Consider the following 26,283-nt stretch of genomic DNA (forward strand, 5'->3'; position numbering starts at 1 on the left):
AGAGACAATGATAGCCCTCTCCATTTCTTGTTGTCAGTAAGCCTTGAAATCTGTCTTGCTTTTAACTAGGGCTGTTAGGCTGTTACCCCGATGGTTGCTGTGTAAAGAAAGGTTTGAAGACACCTGGGTCTTGTAACTTCCTCTCTAAACAAATTCCTCAAGTCTGCCACTCTATCAGACTGTGGTAACTGCTTGAATTTGGACTGAATTTTCTACTCTTACACCTCTGTCCACCCTGGCATTATACTGTGTAGATTATACACTATGAGTACCAGAATTTTGCTGCTGGGAAATGCATGACATTGATTGACTATATGGGTACTCCCCTCTGGCATCAATGTAAGATTGATAAGCCTGATTACTGACCATGAGTTATCTATACCTGCAGGATTCATTATATTGGGACATTTTGAGGGATACTGGATCCACTGCAACTGGTCCCTGTCTGCATCAGGTAAAGCCATATTTGAGCTGGTACTGACCACTGTTGATTTGCCATATGCGATAAGAAATGTAGTAGGTTTATTGCATCTATTCAGTATTAGATTTAATGGTATTTAAAAAATCTTTTGCCAAGCTGAGGAGGTGAAGGAGAAGCTGTGGCTGAATGTGATGCTTGGGTTCACATCCTTTTCTTCTCCACCAGAGCACTCTCTACTTCCTTAAGGAAACTGCTCACTGATGTGGCATCAGCAGGTAAGCTAACAATGTCCTCTTTGATAGTTTATTCACTTTAGCTCACAAGCCAATGGCTAAAACTGGAGCCCACTGACTTTCCATTAAACATGTGCGAATTTCCCATGTATGGACTGAGTCACATCCCATACATTCCAAGCATGTCAAAGTACTGTCCACCAGTTTAAGCCATTTGCACTTGATGCACTTTGCCATGACCATTGTTGACACCTTTAAATACCGACAGCTAATAGATAGCATATACAGTTGAAATATTAAAGTGTGGCCTAATTTGCTGAGACATGGATACTAGTGAACAATATGAATTGCCTACATGACTTTATGGTCTATGATTACCTAGTCAGTGACTGAAAAGTGATGCATAATCTTACTGTTAAGTGGACACTAATAAACAAATGCCTATGTGAATTGTCTGTATGACCTTTCTGGTGAGTTAATTTTTAGTCAGTGGCCGCAGATGTATAATAAATCAGTACACATTGCTGTTAATGATGCCATTACTGACAGAAAAGTTATAAGTGTCTCTCACCTTGCTTACACAGGTGAGAAAATAAAGGATGTTATAAACCTACCTTCGTATGTGTTGACAGCCTCAAGATTCATTACATGTCGAATGACATGGTATTCATCAGAGATCCCATTTCCCCCAAGAATGTCACGGGCTAATCTAGCAATCTCCAGGGCTTTTCCACAGGAGTTTCGCTTTATCATGGAAATCATCTCTGGAGTGGCTCTACAAAAGAGATTTCAGTTTCTATTAGAGTGGCAGACCTGGCAATCCTCACGAGACCGTCTCAGTAAGGCAGTTGATTTTCTTCCATAATTTTGACCAGTTTTTAGTAAGGTGTAACAAAATAGGTGCTACTGCAAAGCTGGAAAAATGTATTTAAAAGTTCAGTTCTTGAAACATGCAGTGATGGTAAATATTATGTTCAACTGAAAGGTCTGTAAAGTACACACAGACCCTTATTTACCACTAGTACAGTTGCAAAAACTTCAGTACCAAAGCCTATGCAGCTCAATGGCTTGTTGCTATCTCTCAACTTGCCATAATTCTTGGACTTTTTTTTCCATTTCACATGACGACAGCAATCACTTCTCCTGCCATGAGACTCACAAATATTAAGACATGTGATGTCCAATAAATGTAATTACGTTCCTTCCTGCTTTTATTATGAATATTAATTTTTATTTTTCTGTGCTGATTACTGGCACTTTTTAAGAGGATTATTTTCCATTTTGTCTTTAACATACATTGATTGCTGGACTCCATTTTAAAGAAACATCTATAATTAACAGTTTGATCATGCAGATGCTTTGCATGAATAAAACATGCAGTTTAAAGCACCTGAGGTACTGCTGTAAAATAAGTATGGATCCCTGACTAACTCCACTAATTCTAATATGAAACCTGGATCCAGATTAAACATGGATGAACCAATTATCTGCATTTTTAGCAAAAAAATTTTTCCGTAGCTTTTGCTTTTTTTTGTAAGTCAGTATTATAAGGATCATTTCTGCAAGACTTACAGCAAAATTGTAAGGGTTGGCAAATCTGGAGTGGATCTGTGCTGATTTAAAAAAGTAAAGTTAAAAAGTAACTGCAGATCAACTAGAAATAAGTAAAATTCAGGACATTTTTAGTTTTGAAATTTACTGTAAATGTTGTTGGTAAAAGATCATAAAATTCGTATGCGAATGAAACTCTGAAGCATTACTTTAAAATTTCATGTACATGTACCGATCAACCTTAGAACTGAATGGTGTCAATGAAACAGACTTTAGTTTTTAATGGCATTTCATCCATACATCAAGCAATATGGTATTTCTCTATTGACATCAGAAGTGCTGGAATGATGCCAAAAAAAGTTAATTATAAAGACACAATGATGTTGGTGACTGATAAGGAGAGCAGACTAGGCCACATTTATTCTGCACTGGTTCTAAAACCACCAGCTCCCTCAATTTTCAAGAATCAACAACAATCATAATGGACCATTACAAAACAATTGCACTCCTTTTTTTGTTGATGAGACAGACCTAATGGTGAAGGCTTACAACAGATAACCTTCCACATCAGCCTGGGAACATTATGGCTAGTTGGCTTCCCTTACCATTATTTCACTGGTCCTCCAACAAATGCAAGAAATCATACTTTCCACCACAATGCTTGCTAGATGCAAACTTATTCAAGTGCCTGGAATAAAGTTTCTGCTGTTACAGTTATATGGTCATAAAGTAAGTAACAGAAAGAATAAAAACCAACAAGTTTTGTAAAACTTAACAAATACTTTAATTATCAAAGTTATAAAATGAACATGCAAGAGGAACTTACAGTATTTTGAAGTGAATCCAAAATAATCCTAAAAAGTTCTATTCAAGTCCAAAAGAATCGAATGTTCCAAATTAATTTCAGATCCTCGAACCTCGAATGTACAAAATCACAATGGCATAATCCAAAACTCCTCTGAATAATTTATAGAAGTCCCAGAATAATGTTCTAGTCCTATGAGAAGAATAATCCTCTCAAATTATCTAAACACAACATTAAACATATCTGCAGACTGATACAAACATATGAAATAAGAACACAATAAAAGAATGAATCTCCTTATATACACCTTCAAGACTATATTAAAACTATATTTCACAATATACCCCACATGAAAGATCATACTACTCAATATAATATTTCTAAATACCTATTCATGTGACCTAACCCATCCAATATGAATTTACTTAATTCTTCTAGGAACTGACTAGCCAATAAGATATTACCCCAAAGTTGTCAACAAAGTATATTTAATTATTAATATCATATTAGTTATCATAAACACATTTGTCAAGAGCTATTTATAGATCCTATGCAATCTACACTCTTAATACCTTAAAACAGAAACTATACCCATAAACAAAACTTAGGAATAGACAATTACTACAATTTAGAGTCATGAATAAACATTACAAAAATAATAGATATACATAAAGCTGTGTGTTAATAAATTTTGTTCCTTGGATCCATGCATATATGAGTCATTGGATATCTAAGTAACAGGTGATCTTACATGCTCCACCATATTCAACAGCATGTACATACATCCTTTCCCTTGTTTCTTTTCATCTATTTCAATACATCAACTAATATTTATCACAGATAACACCAATGCAGTAAATCCTCCTATTTGTGAAAAAAAAATATTTTGGGGAGCAGAATACTTACAATCCTTCATCTTTCAGTCTGCCAACTTGATGACAAGCCTGTAAGCCTATGGATATTTCTGTCAGCATGTCAGCTAGTTTCTTCTGTATCAACTGATTCTTAGCCAGTGGTCGTTGGAACTGGTGCCTACAACAAAATAGTGTTATATATGGTAAACTATTCACAATGTACAAAAGTTCTCTGCATAGGCATGGCTGATTCTGGAGATTACTGACCAGTGGGTCTCTATGAGCTGAACCTTAAGTAAAGGTATGCTACCTTGAGCTAAAAATATTGTGCAGAAATTTAAATTTTCTTTTGAAACTTATCATGACTATGACTTATTACAACTAGATCAAAAAATCTATAGGTTTCTTTATTAGCCTAAGAGCAAGCTATCCAAAATATTTGGTTATGGAAATTGCTCTAGAACAAAAATTATTCTGCAAAAGCCATTTTCTTTAAGAGAGAATGATCCTCACCTTGGACATTTTGACCTCTTCATAGGCCTCTTACCAAAACTTAAGTGCAAGCCCTCTACATTTTTGGTCAGGGTACATTGCTATTATGTCAAAAACATTTTCAATCATTTACTAAAAAGTGACCCTAACATTTGACCTTCTGACTCCAAAACTGAAACATTTTTCTTACCCAACATGCAAGTCATCCACAAAAATTTGATGATGGTCCAAGGTCAAGAAATGAAGTTTGTGAGCAGAAACCATTTTTGGTTTTCCTTCAAGTGAAAAAACCTTGACATTTGACCGTTTGATCCCCAAAAGTGCAAGCCATCCACATTGTTTGGTTCAGGTCTGTGATGTAGAACTAAAGTAACTGCGTGGAAACAATTTTTCTACCTTCAGTCACAGAGAACTGAACTTTGGCCTTTTGACCCCAACATCAATAGGCTTCTTCCTTACCCAAGTGCAAGCTATCCACAAAGTTTACACAAAGTATGTGATATAGAACTAATATTATCATCTGGAAAACATTGTTTTTCTTTCAGTCACAGTGACCTTGGTGTTTGACTGACCCTGAAATCAAAAGGTATCTTCCTTGCACAAATGCAAGAAATCCGTAAAGTTTGGCAACTGTAAATGACACAGAACTGAAGTTATTGATCAGAAAGGAAAAAGTTAACATACTTAGGACTGATGGATAGGATCAAAGCATCAAAATGTTCTGCCAAAAGGCAGGCATATAAACATTATGCATACAGTTGCAAAAATCATATACATTCAACTATTAAGAGTAAATACATGTAAATATGTTCAAACAAAAAAAAAAATCATATTATAAAATCATTACCTTTATGTAACTGACAAGTTTAAAAGGATTTTTACTGGTATTTCTGGAACTGTAAATACAGTTGTCTCTAACAATAAATATAAACCACTCAGATTGTTGCATCCCTAATAAAGCACAGGTGTGGTCATGGACTCCATGATGTTCAGTTAAATTTATAGGTTTCATTTTCTGTGACTGTCACCTAATTGACTTGATTTCTGTTCTTGGTTGATTATAATCCATTATGATACAATTGCACAAAAAATACTTTCAATCATGATGTGTTTTTGCAAACTACTTGCAAATATAACATGTCTTTTGCTAATTTTTTTCCTCAGTACAAAGCAGCACACTGTATTTGACATTTTTTGTACTTTTAAATTTTTCAAAGAAAGTTTCCCATAAGAATGAAAATTACTCATTTGTCCTTAAATTTTTGAAGCAGAAAAGTTTATCTTTTAAATTCTAATGTTTTTGATACCAATGTAGACTCCAACTATACGATATACATGTTGGAGAATTAAAAGAGTGAGTGTGAATATTTACCGAAAATAGCAGAAATATAGCCAATCTTTAACTGAAAACCTGTTTTACACATTTTTTTTAATTACCTGGCATTTGTATGACATTTATTTTGAGAATTTCTCTATTAAAAAGCCAATGTATAAAACTATTTAAGTATTTTCAATAGAATGTATGTTTAACTGAAGCAACTACAATCTGCTATCGATCTATCAATCATACCAAGAGTTCCTCTATGTTTTGATGTCCTATTCTTTGAAAAGAATTTTCTCTAATCTCTTAATATTTATATAAACATCTTCAAACACTTCATTTCTAAGACTTTAATATCATAATGTTGACTAATATATTCACTCTAAAGGAGATATTGGTATTTATATTTTCAGCTGTATTAAGTTTTATTAGTGCAGTAGAAAAATGTTTTGAAAAGTAAATATATACAATTTTGTTCTCTTCATGTGACTGAGCTACTTAATTAACATTCATGTGGCTTGAGTTGATTGTATGATGTCATTTTTGTCTTCTCTGATGGCTACTCATGTCTGATTCTACCATTTAACAGGTTGCTGATATTGTCAGTGTTTGATTCAGAGCTTAAGCGCACAAGATCTACTTATGCAAATGTTGATTTCATGACATGAAAAACACCGTCCTTATTCATCAATACAGTATTATCTTCATTTTTTAAGCCTGGAAGGAAAAGGGAATGGATCTGAATTTGAAGGTTCAGTGGTAATGACAATTAGTAAAAAAAAATAATTAAAAACCCACTGTGACTTGAGTACATTATTGGACAACTTTTTTTAAATTGCACAATGGCCCTTAAAAATACTGAAATAATTTGTCAAAAAAACTCCTCAAAACATAAAAAGCTAGGAAAGTAAAAGTGATCCATACATTTCTAACACATGTGCCCATACACCAATTTTAGCTTCATTTCAAGGTAATGGGCAGCTGGATGGTGCCTGTAATAACTGACCTGTCCAAGGCATACTGTCGGGCTGTTTCTAAGCAGAATTCGGCAGCACCAAGCGAACCCCAAGCAATTCCATAGCGTGCATTGTTCAGGCAACCAAAAGGACCCTAGTACAAATTAAAAAGGACTGTATTACTATGATCTTATAAAGGGTAAGCAAGAAGTAATAAAATATGTTGAAGTGTAATGATTTGCCAAAGGGTATGATCATGAAAAGAATATGAAAAATTACTTAAATATGTCTTGGTATGATGATTTACCAAGAGCTGCATGAACTCTTGCTGCACCTGCCCTTCTTCTTCCCCATGTCATTATTCTAGTCATTTGGATCTTACCCACTGCCATCCTTTAACTTTGTACCTCCCCCCTCACTCCACAGGCCCTTTTATATCTTGTATCTAACCTCGTTAGAAAATCGGTCCTTAATGGCTCGAGATGAGAGACAGCAAATGAGAACGGTATCTGAACAGCTCCAATAAATGGAAATGAATATTCATGCTTATTATTGTTTGATGTTGTCTATTAATCTAAGGCAAAACTTAATAATAATAATAGGTCATACAAGACTGTACCTGATTAAGATTAACTTGTATATGCAATTTTTGGGAGTAATATACTTTATCTAACCAGGATATCCCTGTTTTCTAGGAACAGGGTGAAAGAAGACAACAGGTTGGCACCCACCACCGCCATCATGTGAGCTGGCATCCATACAGACCATACTCTCCAGTTGGGGGTTCTTCAGACGGATTCATGCTACAACAAATTTCTGTTCTGCTTTATCTAGATCAAAATCCATTCATCTATATGTCTGTTAAAGTGGCAGAATTGGTTGAGGAGAGTTATCTACAGAGGGGCATACAAAGACAGCCGAGGTAGAAATGGGTCTATAAAAGTAATATGAGGAGATGAAAAACTCTTTCAAAATTCCACTCTTTGTTGGAAATTGACTTAGTCCAAAAATCCATGCAAAACACTTGGGAGAAGAATGAACTAGATTGGGGTGAGTCAAAAACTACATGATGCATGAAATGTTGGGAGAGAGAGTTCTGACTTTTCCTGTTCATTAGAAAGCCCATCTGGGAAAGAAGTGAGAGTAGTCTGTTCATATCCTAAACTAAAATCATGCTTTACCATACGTTTCTGCAAAATATCATCCAGGTACACCATTGCTACTGCTGATAAAGTTGATCTGAAGAGGATAATGACACAACTAATGGTCTTCATGAAAGCCTATTGGCCAAGATTTAGTCAAATAAGGAGTGCTTGAAACAGCTACACCACACAGTCCAAGGGAATGTAAAACAAAGCAACTTCCTGATGCCTGATGTATTATATGAAAGCAGGCATTAGTCAAGACTGATTGCAAACTTGTTCCTCTTCATCAGATTGGTATGGACCATGCTGTTTCCATCCTGAACCTTGACATAGCTATATACTTGTTAACTGGCTCAAGTCGATAACCAGCTGGAGCTTTTTGTTGGCTTATGGCACAAGGAAAAGTCTGGAGCAGAAACCTGGGGAGTTATCTTGAAACACATCTCCATGGCCTGCTTGGTGAAAAAAAAAAAAGATCTACTGCAACATCTCTGCTTTCTCAGGATCGATTGGGATGTCCATCATGAAAGGGCAAACAAAAGGGATGGGGGTCGAGCAAACAAATTTTGAAGCCCCTCTGACACTGTTTGGGTTACCCACCATTCATTTTTCAGCAAGAAAAATCTGTATCCAAGCCTGACAAAGGTGAATGAACATGGTACCTAATAGAAGACTGGCAGTAAGTGGATCATAAAGCAAGACACTTTAAGATTAGGAGGTTTCAGGGAGGAGAAAGTAAACTTAGTCACCCCTTTGTTATGTTGTTTCCAGAATGGATGGGGTTTAGTTCAACTGCTGTTGATCAGGGTTTTATAAAATCTTTTGTCGGTGATCTCTAGACTCAGAATGAAGTGGGTGAAAACCTGAAGGGAGGGAACAATAGCTCAAGAGGCAACCCTTGTGTGACCTGCTTCCATACTTCCTTAATGCAGCTGCTTAACAGCAAGAGAGTTCACAAAGGTAACGATTGCAAAGCCATGGAATTTTGTGGCTTATGTGAAGGTGAACAAAGGCATATTGTCTTACCAAATGTCTTATGAGACTGAGTTTGCATTGCACCATTAAGTGAGCTTTGCCAAGTTTGCAGTTTATAAATGGTAAGCCTGTGAGTACAATACCAGTTGGCAGAAAAGAATGCTGCCAGCTGGTTCCCTGAGAATAAAAGGCTTTAATGTAGCTGGGTTGTTGATCTTCTCAGAAAACAGGTGGTGGTGTGTTCGTCCTTGTCCTCCATGTCCACTAAGGCCTTTATCTTGTATGCCTGACTTACTGATAGTGAATAACTGGCCTTTGACTAAATATGATACAACTCTTTTATTGCAGCTTTGTTGTAGGGCTAGCGTGAATAAGCTGACTGAAACTTTCCCCATATTCTGGTATGTGCCCAAAGGATAAGCAATGAACAACTGACCCATCATGTGTCATCAGGACCACCCACAGAACAGACCATTTGGGTGTATCCCTGTAACTGGAGGTATAATACTGGAGGGTCAGCCTGTTGTGGACCAACTTCTAATGACGTCTGGTAAACAGCAGTGACAGATGACCTGGCAAACAGTATGGACTCATTGACAGCAGCATGGTCAAGACAAAGCCCATTGTGCCCAGACTTACATGTACCCTGGCCCTTCCTGAGTATGTGAGGAGAACTAATATCCATTGGGCTGCCAAAATAGCAGGAGCAATTTCTCCCATCATGTCAAGAGTCCTTCACAGAAAGGCAAGATAAGGGTCAAGAGATTGTCCCCAACAGCCAGCATCAGACATCTTCCGACTCAAGCAAAGTACACCACTCCCTCGATAACTCGTGCCCTGATAACTTGCGAACCCACTTATAACGCAGTCTCAGGCGTGGATCCCATTTTTTAAACCCAAAAATACCCCAAAAATATCCATATTTGTTGAACTTGATGAAAATCACAATCAAAATTGGTAACAGAAACTTTGATGTATCGCTCATTTTATCGTTGAAAACGGTAGATAGGACCTAGAAATTTTAATCAACCCTATGAAATATCAAATTTAAAAATAACTCATACACTTTTGTTTTCATTTTCTTTCCAAACGACATTTTTAGTACACCGCAATTGATGATATGTAAGGAAATTTCGATAAATGAAAATGTCACTTACGCCAAGTGGAGGCAGTACTTTAATAAATAAATACAAATGAAATAATTTTTTTATCAATTGAAATTTGTGTTCTAGCTCCATCTTTTAGTTCCTTTTACGTGTAATCGTCATAAATGCAATGTGTCCTCTTGTAATTAAACGTAAAATACGTCAATCTACTGTAACAGCTATGTCCGTGAGTGCTTCTCTGAGAACCTAATTAAGTGCCGAGCATGTTTTGATAACTGACTTGCGGAAGTATTTGTTGTATTGTTGCACTGAATTAAAAGCTGGCCTCCTTTATATTATTATGTTAATTATGTCTTTTGAATAATTAAAAAAAAGAGGTGGAATAAAAAAAAAGTTAAAAGGCACAAAAATCGAACTAACTTAAAATCTAGCGGCCTCGGTCGTATGTCGGGTGAACTCACTTCATTTGATCAATCAAACACTGTAATAAATGTTATTGTGTATGTAACAGAAACTACCTTAAATTAACCGACTCTTTCATAACTGTGATCAAAGATAACAATGCAGCAAAGCGAAAAGAATACTTCGTAAAATAAAGAGCTTAATTTCACAGATATGGACCACTGTGGGCAAGCGAGTTTCAGAGAATTCTTGAACTGGAATTTAGAGATATCCTTAGGGATGATAAGAAATTTCATTATTACTTCCAATGAAATCACGACATTAACATTGTACTAATTGAACAATAAATAATTGAGTTTCGACGTAGACATGACACAAAATAAATGTCGTATGTTTTTGAAAAAAAGGAATCTTGTTTGGTGGTGTATCAACAGGTAGTCTAGTTCCCAAATTGTGGACTACTTATTGGGCAAGATACTATTAAATACCACTATGGGAACCAGACTCATCAAGAAAACAAAAAACAGTGACGTAATACACAGATTTTTCGAGTACACGTGACGGTTGTTCAAACCAGTTGGAATGATCTTTTATATGTTGGATATTTTGAGAGAATTTTTTTTTATTTAAACAGAATAACAAATAACTTCATTAGGAAAAGTGCATTATTAAAAATTATTATTGACGTGATTGTAAAATGAGGATTCAGTCATTAAACAGCCCAGTTCCCTAACGCTGCCTCCCCTTATGGTTTTCTCAATGTCAAAGCTATATTTTTCAATTTATGGAGGTCCCTCTGTAAATCATGCCTCGCTTATAGTGTGGTCTGTGTTTGTGGACCCTGTTGTGCGCGAGTTATCGAAGCTGAGGTGTATGTGCGGGTGATAGCAGTGTTATATCCATGGCATTGTGTTTTTCTGGTTGCCCTGAAATAATGGTCACCAATGGCAGAGACCACATAATCTTGGCCTTAGAAGAGGCCATCAAGGCATCCCTAGCTATACAATCTAATGATTTCAAGGTATGATGCAAACTCAAACATTTTATGTCAGGCAATCTTGACTTTCTTGACACTGAATGTTCCTCTCCGTCATTCAGTATGTCTTTCAGTTCTTCACAAAGAACTGTAAATCATTTATCCCCTAACTATCCAGAGCAAATTCTGCAAGGATATGACCCAGCAGATTTGGTACATCCAAGGCATTTGCAAGATGTATCTTCTGTGACCTTGAATCTTTTCCATTTTATAGATTTAGCCTTTTTGTTTACCTGACAGTCATGAACAATTGCTAATAAACACAAACACAAAGGTGCACATTACATCAACATAGCTGCCAACCCCCGACTGCAAAAATACTGACTGCTTATGAAAAAAATATTGATTTTCAGGAAGAAATACTGATTTTTTAAATTTTACTGCATATATAACTAGTATTTACAACATCTACAACCGTCACTAAAGTAGGTCAGTAAGCTACTTAATTATTTAATGTCAAAGATGCATGTGTTGCACTCTTGCACCTTCTGAGTAAGTCATCAGACACAGGATGTTTATATAGGCCTTTTCCACACCGTGTCTTTTCAATAATTATTGATTCCAATGTACCATCATTCATGGATGATCTGAATTGTGTGCAATTTTTTTAAACTGAACTAAAAATCCCCTCACAATTACCATTAGAGTGTTTTAAAGAAAGAAGTCCTAACATAAAATAACCCAGGCAATCGTAAAGAAAATCCATATGAATTCTTCATCTTTGACATCAGAATCCACAGTCCATCAACACTATCGCAGGAGAGTATTGTTTCAGTCAGGGAGCTGATCTGGTATGCGGCAAACTGTGCTCTAAGCTTGTCCTGTTCTGGTATGAGGCAAACTGTGCTCTAAGCTTGTCCTGAGCATCAGAAGAAGATTTACCATCTTTTTTCAGCAGTAACATGGAAAATTTCTTGAGAAAGAACCTGATGTCTGCAAAAGAGACCTCTAACCTTGAGCTAATATTTTCAACTCAGGCATGTGTCAGAACCTCATCCTTTAAGGGGAACTTGCATATAGGTGCAAGCATTCATGAAATATCTCTTCACAGCACTGAAAAACTTCTCTCGATGCCTGGTGCTTAAGGCTTCCATAGTCTCAGCACACTCTGTCCAAAACATCCAAATCCTCATTTTTCATGATAATATTTTCATCAATGAAATCAAGGGTAGTGATGTCATTTGTCCCAACTAAGACTGCGGGCTTAATAAATCTGCAGACCAGGTCTTTGAAAAGATTCATCAGACAATCTTGTAATATATGAATTTGTGTAGAACTGCCCTGCAATAGCACATTGCTGACCTCAAACATAGGAATTACTGACTTAAGGAAAAGTACATATGCAACTGTCTCCTTGTTGATCAATCATTCATATATTGACAAGCTCTTGTTTGCCAATGGTTGAGGCTTCATCTTTTTTGATTATGTCTGTTTGCCACATTTTTTCTGGTATTGATTGTCAGCTTGAGGTTTGATAGTCAACTTTGGTGCTGAAGTTGACTTGGTGTCATGAGACAGTGCACATGTGACTTTCTCATTTGAATCACCACCTACAGCAACTTTAGGTATCTTGTACAGTTTCATTGAGCTACTAAAGAAACATTTCTGAAGTGATTCATTTTGTGCTGGAAGAGGTGTCTTGTGTTTCTTTCTTGCTGAAAGCACAAAGGTGGTGGTAGAAGTACTTGGCTTGGATTTCTGCTTTGCTTGGAGATGGACATTTGCCTCGGCTTTGAAGAAAGCTGTGAGAGGTTCCCATTGTTCCAGTAACCTGTTAAGCATGGGCCAAGTGACAGCCATCTGGTACACACATTTTAAAATTTTTATGCACTCTGATTTCGTACAGGCTTTGTAACTCCTTGAATCTCTGCACTCTCTTGGCACTTTTGTCCATGTAATAGAAAATGTCATTTAGTAGTTCATCCATTCTTATCGGTAAAGCATCAGCTACCTTTAATGCAGCCAAGATGATACGATGGCAAGAACATCCGATGGCAATAATATCTGGTTGCTTCCTTCTAATAAAAGAAATGACCCCTTTCTTGTTACCCATCATTACTGATGCATTATCAGATAAAAATCCAATGATATTTGCCCATGGTATGCCCAACTGCAACAGTTCATTGCTTATCATATTGAAGATATTTTCCCCAGCTGATGTACTCGTATTCAAGCTTGATAATGAAAGCAATTCAGTCATAATCTTTTCTTTTGTATGATCATAGAATCTTACAACAAGAGGGTAAAGCTGGCTGTTTGAATCATTTCCTCCATCAGTACCAATGCTGAATACTCCATCTAGGAAAGGAAAAGAAAAAGAAACAGAAAATTAGGCTGAAAGACACATACCCAAATTATTTGTAAATTGTTTCCTCTTAAGCTCTATCCACTATGGCTGAAGAAAAAATAGTATGTATCAGGCTCACCACTAAAATAAGCATCTCATTTTCTTTTACTAAAAATATACATTTTAATTTTAAAAGGTAATATTTTTATACAAAGTATCACTGACCTCCTCAGAGACGAAAGTTGAGTTTACACAAGTTTTTGGCTGAACAGTGTATCAAAACAATACAGCACAGAAGGAAATGTAGAGAGAAAAAATTTATTTTGTGCAAGGGAGAAAAAAAACCTGCAAACTTTCTGGCAATCAAATATAAAATTGTCACAATTCACAGTTAAAATAAGAACTTAGAAGGTCTACAACTACGCACCTTTCAGTCTTTTCACAATGTAGTTATGGTTGTCTGTTGCCAGCTCATTAATGATAGCCACTGTTTTTGTTCTAGCATATGAGTAATCCTTGGCGATGTTGCTGTCTGGAAAAAGTATGCGAAATAAATTGCCAGCCTCACTAGAAACTGAAAGAAGAAGGTTCCTTTCTATAAGAAATTTAGTAAAAAGAACTTCCGATTGAATTAGTTCAAGGTTCTCTCTGGTATGTATAAACTTCAGTTCAGGCTCTGTTGTTGATGATGAAACAGCAAGCTGATGTTTATTAGCTTTTTCATGCTGTTTTATGTCATGGGCGCCTCCATCCATGCCCAATAGCGAAATCACAGTTGCACAATTTGCAAATTGCAAAGTTTTCTCCTTTACGAGATGGTTTCACAAAATTAAAGATGACAGAATACTTGTCCTTCCAGTTCTGCTTTCTTTTCTTGCTGGAGAAAATTCTAACTCTTCTGCTTTTCTTTTCAACATCATCAAGATGAGATACAGTAATAGCAGCAGATGATCTGTGCAATCCAATATGGCGATGGCTGGCGGTTAAAATTTGACATGGCAGCCTACATGCAACACATTTACAATAATAATGGAACCTAGTCATGTTCAAAACAGAAAATTGCAATGGAATTTTAATAAAAAAATTATTTTTCATTGAAAAAAGGGATTTTTAACAAAGAAAACATACATCCATATTCAGGTCCAACATATGGGACAAATACGGAAAAAACGGGACAGTTGGCAGCTATGCATCAAGCAAGACCCCAAAGTATGCAGACTGCAAAATAAGGTCATCAATACCTGAAATAATGCTAATATCATAATACTACACAGACTTTGCAGATGGATGGTTGAAAATAATGGTAAAAACTGATGGATTTTTGGAGATGTAATGAATTGTTGACAATACTACAGTTAATGTGCAAATCCAAGAATATCTGGTATATGGGAAGCTACACAGAAATGACAAGGGGAGTAATTATTGTATACGGAAAGAGTTTCTTGCCTCTGATAGACATAAATGTGGGTGCCATTTCCTTTTTATTTCCCTTTTTGGTTTCAAAACAGATACAATACATACCACTAGAGTAAAATAAAAAAAAAATTAAACTGCATAAACTTGACACACTACTCACTCCCAGTCCTACTGCATTAGGCAACATATTCTCCTTTGGCACTTTGACATCCTCCATGCTTATCTGTCCTGTGATACTCGCCCTTAGGGAAAACTTCCCCTCTATCTTGGGGGCAGTCAGCCCCTTCATTCCCTTCTCCAGAATAAAGCCCCTTATCTTGTTGTCAACATCGGTCTTAGCCCAAACAATAAATACATCAGCAATTGGAGAGTTGGTGATCCTAAAAAAGTAATTACATCACATATACAGAAGTCAGAAAAACAGTAGCCTTTCAGTAAGCTGCCTTAAAACAAAAGCTTTATCAATATAACAGACTATAATAGTGATCAACTATATGTCAAATATTACAAGTTTTGGCACAATAAAAGCTAGCAAAATAACTTAGCTGAATAAATCTTTCATTTACTACTGTATACACTCACTTATAAGTGTGCCCAACTGCAAACTGCATAGACCAGATCTGTCGACATGTAATGTTCTGGCAGATCTGGGTCTGTGCAGTTTATTAGGAATAATCAGCAGAAGAAACAGCATTGACCCTGATCTGCTAGTGCTTTATACAATTACAGAGCAGGGTCTACATTGTTTGCAGCTGGACTGAACTAGTGAATGAGCATACAGAGAGAAGAGTTTTCTTTTTGCTTCAAGAATGAATACATATGTTTGATGTTGAATTGTAATGATTTGCCAAAGGGTTTGATCATGATACATTTAAAAACAGAATGTAGCAACTGAAGAGGTTTTTACTTATACTGTACTCTTTCAATTGAGATGAAAATACTGCGGACAGAAAAGTATATCAAAGGTACAGGAAACTCTGTGACATTGGTTGTCGATAACATTACATGAACTGTGAAAATGTTGAGAGACTTTTCTATTTCCAAGCCTACCATGACTTTGTGCCATTTAAAATATATGTCTTTGTGGCAGCATTATATCTGGCTTTGGTTTCCATGGATGAAGGGTCACTGCCATGATTGGGCTCTGTCAATCCGAAACAGCCAATCAAATCTCCTCTTGCTGAAATGAAAATAGAAATAAAATAACATTATTCCTATAGGTGATGCTGTAATTTTGTAATTTGTAATAATTCATCATATTAAACTGCTGTATCATCATCGACATTTACATGATGTCATAATATTAAATCTGTGGCATGAGGCAGCTGAAATGACATTTTTACTATTCTGTAACAATCTAAACTTCAGTCCACTGTGCATCAGCAAATATGGTTTTATTGGTTCATAAAACGTTTCCTATTCATCTCAACTAATGGTCAATAATTGCATAATATTATTTTTATACCATTTATTCTGCATTCTGACCAAACAGGTCTGATGTGCTCAACAGTAATACAATATATTGGGTTCCTGACTGTGATTCCAGCTAAGAAAACTGAACATATTGTGTTTATATAGAGGTGTTATTTAGATCATGGCATGAATGTAATAAAAGAATAACAGGCTTTTGTCTCACTCAAAACAATGTTATTTTAAAATATAAAAAATGGTTGATGCTGTTTAAACCAGGATATTCCTTTTTTTTTTAGAATTACACTAATGTATGGCATGTGTTGTTATAGCATTCATTATTACTTTCTACATTTCGATCTTTCAAAAGCAAAATCATGTCCACTTTTAGTGAGATCTCAGGTTGCTTGACATATGACCCTGAACTTTAATAACAGCTACAGGAACATGTTGTGGAGGTAACATGCAATAATGTCCGAAGACTGGCTTCTGAAGCCTGCCCTATGCCTTCTTCGGCAAAAGGGGTGAGTGTTGGAGTGCAGGAAGGTCTGTGCAAAATTACATTATTTTAACTTCTAATGGTCAATTTTAATCTGGGGTTTGTCAATTTTGATCAGCAACCAAAGAAGTGGGTCAGTGAGGGCTTGTTGTTGTTATTATTAGCATGTAAGGCATTGAGAAAGATCAAACTTTACATCAAATGACCTGGAAACAGGGAACCAAAAGTAGTCCATAAAATGTATTGATGTGTAAAAGTTCCAGATTAGTATCATGTGACCATTTACATCAAATAAAAATGTAGAAAATGCAGATAATTTGTAAAAATTGGAATTATTTAGCTGTGAATTATGGATGCTGCTTGAGGTGAAGCATTCACCAATATCATATTTTATGGCTGAATAGAACAATGTACTGAATTCAACAAAATCTCATAAATGTTAATATTATTAAATTAGAAATAAACCATGACAGGAAATTTATTGCTTCCAGACATATTTCATATTTACTTTAATACAATGAGTGGAAGAATCCTTTAATAATTTTAACTAGACCTGAACAATTTACACACACACATCCACTATACTATAGGGATATTCAGCATTCATTAAAATGCTATGAAGTCTCATCTGTTGGATAATCCCTAGCTATATCCACAAAGGCCAGTTATATTGCATAATCCCTACCTGTATCCACAAAGGCCAGTTGTATTGCATAATCCCTAATTATATCCACAAAGGCCAGTTGTACTGCATAATCCCTAACTGTATCCACAAAGGCCAGTTATATGTTAGATAAGCCCTAACTGTCCCCACAAAGGCCAGTTATCTGTTGAATAAGCCCTAACCGTACCCACAAAGAACAGTTATCTGTTGGATAAGCCCTAACTGTACCCACAAAGGCCAGTAATCTGTTGGATAAACCCTAACTGTACCCACAAAGGCTAGTTATCTGTTGGGTAAGCCCTAACTGTACCCACAAAGGCCAGTTATCTGTTGGATAAGCCCTAACTGTATCCACAAACGCCAGTAATCTGTTGGATAAGCCCTAACTGTACCCACAAAGGCCAGTTATCTGCTGCATAATCCATAACCCTTTACCTCATGTAAGTGCCTTTGGATGCTGCTACTCCATTCTCATGGAAGCACCTTTGAACTCCTTTACCTGATTTGCATGGAAGCAACTTTGGACACCTTTACACAATTTTCATGGAAGTGCGTTTGGATACCCGCTGTAAACATCAGCCATTTTGAGTTGGTTTTCGAAGAACCACCTTCAGGGAAAATCCCCATTTAGGTACACCATTCACTGATGTGAAAGACCATTGCATCATATCACGTGGTTGCCATTTAAACTCTAGTCGTAATCTGCTATTTAAAATAAATGGGTCAAATTCTACCTTCTTCAAAATGGAGGCAGAGAATTTCGTTCATTACTTTCTGGAGTTTGCATCATTAGAATCACAACTATGAAAGCGTCAATAACTTAGGTAAAGGCTCTGATATTGATATAGGCAACACTATGTTTTTATAATTTACCAAATTCAAATGATTTATTGACAAAGAACTCGTAAATTTTGAATATGAGAAATGTTGTTGTTGTTGTAGGGTTTAACGCCATTTTTCAGCACAAGATAGGCTATACATGGCGGCCAGTATTAATGATGGAGGAAGAACCCAGGAAAACCCCGGAAAGAACCACCAACCCACGAGAAGCTACTGGCAAGCTTTCTCACATACCCACATTAGCAGAATCCGAGAGTCGAACCCACACAGACAGAGGTGAGATGGTAGTGATTCGTAACTGAGAGTGCTTTAGACCACTCCGCCACTCGGGGCCCCGAGTATGAGAAATGTCAGTTATGGTTGGTCACACTGCTTCACTAACTTGACGGTGAACGAGTTCTCTCACGATTTTAATGCACATACAAAATTCTTCTGTGAAAAATAATTATACAGCTATACTGATCAGATTTTACTCTTTAATCTTTCTATACATATTAGATGTGAACAAAAAATGTAAAATGGTTAAACTTGATGTTGAACATAACATATACTACACTGCTTTAACAGTCAACACAGACCTTTGTGTATGGAGTCAAATAGGTAGCAGGTGTTCTATTTATACCACAATACACTGTGTAACTTAAGAACATATATATCAACTGCCTACTAAGTGATACACTCTATGAGGTAAAGGGTTAACCATATCCACAAAGGCCAGTTATCTGTTGCATAATCCTTAACCATATCCACAAAGGCCAGTTATTTCTCAGATAATCTGTTGTATAATCCCTAACTGCTGTATCCACAAAGGCCAGTTATATGTTGCATAATCCCTAACTATATCCACAAAGGCCAGTTATCTGTTGCATAATCCCTAACTGTATCCACAAAGGCCAGTTATCTGTTGCATAATCCCTAACTGTACCCACAAAGGCCTGTTATCTACTTTTGTTAGTACTAAGTATGACTCCTCATACCTACAGATGCATTAATTTTAGAGAAATATAACTTTATTTATCACATTGTAAGTACACTTTGCCTACAGTGTCTGCAGTTCCGTATTTTTATATTATACATGTGAACATACCACTTTACGTGATTCTGATTGGTCCAAATAAGCCCATGAAATGATTGTGCAGTAGTCTCTTTTCTGATTGGCTGCGATTGTGGGAAAACTTTTTAAACTCCGCCTTCTGGAATTTTTTGTTGTCACTGAACATTTTTGGCCTCCATTTTTTGTATTCGACTCGCGAAAGGAAATTGGGAAAAAAATGGTCTCGTCTGTTTCAATATAGCCAATTTACCCCCACAGGGGTTTGTTGTGTCATGTATAACATATAATAACATGAAAAATGGCAAAACCCCCAAGACAAAAACAAGTAAAACTACTGGTACTGCTTAGGTGATAATGAAGGTGGGGGTGGGGATGGATGGGTGGTATATCTGTAGCATGGAGTCCACCCTATATACAAGCTTGGTTTAAATGTGGACTTACTTAAGTAAATAAACTCACCTTTGTTCACTGAAGAATGCAGACATAAACTGGTCTCCCCAACTAACAGAACTAACATGGTAAATATTTGACGCAAGTCTGACTCAAAAAGAGATTTGTTTACGTCTTCCGCGCATTATAATGTTCCAAATCAAATACTGCAAATATCCGGTCACAAATACATTACAGTAAATATGTGTATTTCTGCATCCAGTAATCTTCCTTTCACAAATATATCACAACAATGTAATGTTTATTTGTGATGTGGAATTTCAAAACACTGTCACTGTGTTGTGTAGGCCAACTCAAACCAGTACTGTACACCGTATCAAATAATGTGACATCACACAAATTGGACATTTTGTGTTGCCATATCAAATAATGTGACATCACATGCATTGGACATTTTGTGTTGACTAATGTTTTGTCTTTTGTAAACTGTTCTGTTTATTTGGATGGACACTTATTCTTTTGATTTATAGTTATTAAAAATGGATAATATACTTTTACTATTTCAACTTTGTTTGGGACTATTTTTTACTCACAACAAATGAAAGGTACAGCGTCTGTCAGAATGAACGAAATTATTCGTTCTTCTTTCCATCTAAATAATTTCTACTGAAATAAAACTATGTGATAAAAAGAATCTCAAATGGGTAATGATTTAATATTAAATTTATGAAACTCATTAAATAATGTCCAGCTTGCAAAAGCTTGGACATTATTCAGCTCGTATCATAAATTCAATATTAAGTCGTTACCCATTTGAGATTCTCTGTATATTCACTCACTGACTTACTTACCAAGTGGAGGCAGATATTTCTGTTTTTGCTCCTCAGTTCCATATGCATCAATCGGATACATGACTAGTGAAGACTGCACACTCATGGCTGATCTGTAGCTACTATCCACTCTAGGCATATAATACAGTCAAACAAATAATAACATGTTCATAATTGTTTATTATGGAACAAATACCAGGTATTTGTTTTTAAATAAATTTATAAATTTCATAATGAGATATAAAAATATATCAATGTGAGAACAACTGATATTGCCACAGTGGTGATAAAGGTGGGAATATATATCTGTCCTTACATATTGTTTATTTTCTCTGTTTTAGTCCTTATTTGAATTTCTTTTTCTCTCTTTCCCTCTTCATGAACCTGAACAGATCTTAAAATATGCCAACACTGTACATTTATTTATTTAAGCAATGAGGTGGTGATATTAAAATCTGCTTAAAACAAACTCAATAAAAACAAAAGAAGGTGAAAGTTATTACCTTATTTAAATTAGTTTTCCATATGAACCATGCAAATTGTTATTGAACTGGTATTTATAGGTTACTGCATTTGTATGGGAAAATATGAACGAGGTTTTTGGATGGAATACTGCACGACCTTGGGAGTGCAGTATATCCATCCGACAAAATGAGTTCATATTTTCCTATACAAACGCAGTAATCTTTTTATTATATGCTCATTTTTTTATTCTACCCAAGGCTTAATTATATAAACAAAATACACTACAAGAAACAACGCAAATGAATGTATGCCGTATTCCAAACTAAATACACAAGCGCATATTCTTCATTACACAACAACAACATTATTACTGTGCACATAACTCCGACCAGATAAATTTGAACTAAGTTGCGCGCTGGACATAACTTTTGAAAGTGGCATGTCTAGTTAAAATTGAAATTTGAAGTCATATTGTGAATGAATGTGCATTGCAACAACTTTTCCATTTGATCCGGAATGAACAGATTTTGGTATTTTTTTTCGATTCTACGAAATTTCATGATTATGGACTGGATTTGTATGTGACAATTCCACATGAAATACATGGGATTGAAGAAGCTAGGAAGAAGCATGCTGACATCTGCAAATGTGTTTCTGTTTCTGTCATTGAATGTTTGAAACCATAATGTGGGAAAAATATGAAGTCTTTCAATTGCAATTATCAAAAAGACGCTATGGAATTTAATGCTTATTTCCTTTTGAGTACAGTAAGGAGGATGTAATTGCACTTATCATCAAAATTACAGTACAATTTTGAAATATGTAATCAAGATTGAGAACCTATGACATGGTTCATGCAATTTGGATTTGTAGAACTAAGAAAGTACATTCTGAGGAAATTCAGGATGAAAAACTGTAAGTACATTTTTTTTGCCGTTCTTATCACCAGCTAAAGAAGACAGTATATGACCTGTCACTTGTATGTTATCTGTAAGGACCTTTTCTTGCGTCTGTTGTATACTGCAGCTAGCCTAAATCTGAAACATTGTATCAACGCGGAATGTGCCAAAGCAGCTGGTATGTGGCAGTCCACGAAACATCTGTTTTAGTTCATTCAGAAACAAATTTAAACAACCACATCGTAAAGCACCTCTTACGCCAGTGTACATGATTTGTTTACAAATCAAAAGTGCTGGCATCTGCATCCATTGTTTGCTTACAATAGAAAGTAGTTCCTTTATGCACGTGAATGCTATATGTGTATTGGCGCATGGGTTCAGTATCGGGTAATACTGCACGATTCTGACAATGTAAAGTTAACGGGGGAAAAAAATTTGCTTATAATAAGACCTGTTTCTTTTCAATTTTGACTGAAAATCAAGACTTAGGTAACCAATTAAAGTTGGGTGCATCATCTTCTACCAAAGTATACTGCAAGCATGCCTGGGTCAAAAATTTCACATTTGAATGCAAAAATAAACAAAATAAATAAGCAAAATCCTAATTGGTAATTCAGTCATTAAAATCCCAAGTTTAGAGATGCCATGGTCTGAACGCTGTTGGATCTGACTCCTCAGTGCATGATGCTACCCCAACTTAAACAATGTACACTGTATCAATCCATGCAAGAAATGTGTTAATTGAAATAATTTTTTTTTACTTTTCATAAGAAAACAATCTTTATTAAAGAGGTGTTAACTGCATCTGCACAGAATGGAGAAAAAAAACGTGCATAGCTGCTTTTACCTTCAAAAATATATATAATACAAAGAAAATCAAGGTTGTTTTGGAACCAGATCTAAGAAAATATTTATACATCAAGCAGAAACATTTTCATATTGCAACAATACAAAGTTTCCAATACACATGTAAATATTTCCTTATATCTACTCCAGAAACAGAGATAGCTTCTATAAATCTACAGTTCTGAGCATTTTTCATAAAAATTCCATGAAGTAAGAAAGACACAGTCTCATTTGTTTCACTCACTTGTCAAACTGTATCAGGACATAAGTATAAGAAAAACTTAGAAAACAAAATGCACTGTATTTGTGTAAAGTGAAAAATATCTGTTGAAGCAAAGGCAAATATGGTCGTGGTTAAAATGTCAAATCTATTACCAGAAACCAAACATAAAAAATGGAAAATCGGTAGTGGGGTGGCTATAGCTCCTCCAAATTATTTTTGGAACACTGGAAATCAAAATCATTTTTTGTTGCATTAACACTGGAAATGAATATCATTCTAGGTCAAATTAACATAGAACTAGATGCCAAGTTTGGCTGCAATCCATTAATCATTTGTAAAGTTATGTTGCAGAAACCAAAACTGGCTGGAGGGGCAATAAGGAGGCAGCACACAAGTAAATGAATCTGAATGGTGGAAATCAAACTCATCAACATAATGCTGTATGTGGTTGAAATCCAACAATCATTGTTTAATGTGTGTTCCAGGAACTAAAGTCAGGGGGCCAAGCAAACTGGGGATATAACTCCTGTAAATGGAACACTGGATACAGAACCTCAGTTAGATCTCCTCAATATAAAGTCACAAATAAATCTAGTTGAAAGCAAACAATCCTTGGTTAAGTTGCACTGTGAGAACAAAAGCCAAGAGGATTGGTGATCGGCATAACTTTTGTAAAATGACAATGTGAGCTACTGGAAATGAAACTCATTTAAGGTCTGATCAGTTTAAAGATGCTTGACAAGGTTATTTGAAATAAAAAAAAAACTTGGTAAAGTTCTGCTGTGGAAACCAGTTAAAATGGCAGGCAAATCAGGGGGCATAACTCCTTTCAATGATGTTGAAGAATGCTGGAACTTGAATTTAAGGTCTTGTCAATATAGAGCTGCATACCATATCTAGTTCAAATCTAATGATCTTCAGTAAAGTTTAACTGCTGAAAAAGAATTTGGGTTCATAGCTTCTTTCATTGATGACAGAGATGACCAGAAATTGAACTCTTTTGAGGTTAATTAATATAAAGCTGTACACTATATGTATATGTGTATCCTACTAGTGTTATGGTTAGGTATAAAATAAATTTTGTTTTCAGATCTCATAAAATGTTTGGTTAAATTCAAATGTGGTTAAAATGCATCAGTTCCAAGAAAAGTTACCATGTAAAACAAATTACTGATTGACTGATGGACAGCCAGATAGATGGACTTGATTGCTATAATGCTCTGCTGACTTCACTGAGCGGGATCTTAATTAATGTATTACCTTTCCACTTCCCTGGCAATCAGACCATAGGCCACTGAGGAAACACCAGCACAGCCATATCCCTTAATGGTGGGGCCCAGCACCCCAAGTTCACCCATCTCCTTCATGATCTCTGGATGAAATACTGAAATTAGATCCTAGAATGAGTTATAAGATACACACAGGAAATTAGTATCTTCCATTTCAGTTCAGACATATCATTCAACCAATATTCTTTATTTCTATTACAAATGGATATATGGACACAAACGAACTAGTGGACTTGCCAAATCATGGATCATGTAAAAAAAAAAATTGATGTACAAAACCCCTAAACACCACAAAATATTAATTAATTAATATTAAGAACTTAAAAATGAAAATGCTATGCATCATTGGCACACTCAATATATATTTCAGGCAAATTAGAAAACACCTTTCTTTGACAAGCCTGAGAGGCAACTTACATAAAATATGGGAGGGTCCCAATCTCAATTTTTGGGGGCCCTGCGTGTCAGGCTATCCTATATTTTGAGCTCTGACATGAAATGACCTTAGCACAACACTTGACTAAGAGGTAATGCATGAATGGATGGACACTGTGAAACTAAATGTAGGTGCCCTACCAGTGTCAAGTGTCATGGTTAGGCATAAAAATAATTTCTTTTCATAAATCATGCAATGTTTGGCTAAATCCATAATTAATATTCTATAATTCATAAATTGCAAAGAAGTTCCAGCTTATGGATTGGTGCTAATTTACCTGTCTGTCTATATGGCATGGATGACTCTAGGTTTTTTTTAAATTTGGTCTATATGCTCCCACACTTCTAGAGAATGGGAAAGGTAACCAAATTAAGTGGAAGCTATGATGCACCATGCATGTGGGACCATGGTTTCCTGTCATTATTTTGTCATGTATCCTCTAAATGTGGACTCCTGCGTGCTGCCTGGGCACACTTTTTCACCAGGTATTTTTTTTAAATGCGCCAACTACTTTATTTGGTGCATGTCCTTTTACTAACAATTAAAATCACTACAGATAAATAAATATCCATTTCAAAACAACATATCTGTCCTTCAAGACATTTAATGTTTGTGGTAGTCTACCAAGTTGTAAAGTCACTGACAGCTGTTGATGTAAGTTAATGCTGAGGCTGATTGCACACCTACAATGATGAAGATTTTATTTATTTTAAGGTTCAATTCATAACTATAGGAACTAAATTTATGCATATGCACAATCTGTCTTTTAGTCTATTCATTGTTAATTTGAACAGAAAACTAATTCAAAATGGGAATCATCATAATAAATGTTGACAGGTATGAGTAAACATCAAAATCAAATCAGACTGATGTCCAAAGTGGAATGCAACTTATTTCTGGTGATCCAGATATTCAAACATGTTAATGTTTTCACAAGTTACTTGATTACCTGAGAAAACATTTATCACAATAATGTAAGTGTCCAGGGTAAAAAATAATAATGCAGTGTGAACAAAGTTTAAGTAGAAAAAGTTTCAATGTAAATAAAATTATTTAATTTTTAGCACCACTAGTGCATTAGTTAATATTACTGCCCTTTGTCCATCTAAAATCTTGTGTAACCACAAATTTGGAGAATTGCCTCTCTTAATATATTACCTTTTTATCTGTCACTCGGATTTAATGTATGTGTACCCCTGCAGAAGGACTTAGTGTTCATAATGAAAACTTACCAGAAATGAAGATTGTAAAAAGAAAATTAAATCTGTAGCTGATACCTATATGTAATGCACATACATTCTTGTTATTGTTTTTTAGCAACCTAACTACTTCTAATCTGTCTTATATAACAGGAAGTGAATAACCTTAATTTTTTACCATATTCATAGCTAAAACTACATGAATCTGTCATCTGCAATACAATTAATTAAAATAAAAA

General features: G+C 35.5%; 1 protein-coding gene across 1 annotated transcript in view; it reads right to left on the reverse strand.

The window, feature by feature from the left end:
* The window catches only part of LOC149807192 (glutaryl-CoA dehydrogenase, mitochondrial-like), a 39,274-nt gene that overhangs the window by 4,943 nt on the left and 8,048 nt on the right, over positions 1–26,283 (reverse strand). Inside the window, exons 4-10 of the mRNA XM_089963383.1 lie at positions 24,381–24,504; positions 20,709–20,818; positions 16,051–16,180; positions 15,161–15,380; positions 6,684–6,787; positions 3,917–4,042; positions 1,269–1,429 (exon numbers count right to left, since the gene is read on the reverse strand). Coding sequence (XP_089819509.1) covers positions 1,269–1,429; positions 3,917–4,042; positions 6,684–6,787; positions 15,161–15,380; positions 16,051–16,180; positions 20,709–20,818; positions 24,381–24,504 — 975 coding nt within the window. The remainder of the gene's footprint in view (positions 1–1,268; positions 1,430–3,916; positions 4,043–6,683; positions 6,788–15,160; positions 15,381–16,050; positions 16,181–20,708; positions 20,819–24,380; positions 24,505–26,283) is intronic.

This window comes from Sinohyriopsis cumingii, chromosome 1 (genome assembly GCF_028554795.1).
Source record: "Sinohyriopsis cumingii isolate HCF-2022 chromosome 1, ASM2855479v2, whole genome shotgun sequence".
Taxonomy (NCBI): domain Eukaryota; kingdom Metazoa; phylum Mollusca; class Bivalvia; order Unionida; family Unionidae; genus Sinohyriopsis; species Sinohyriopsis cumingii.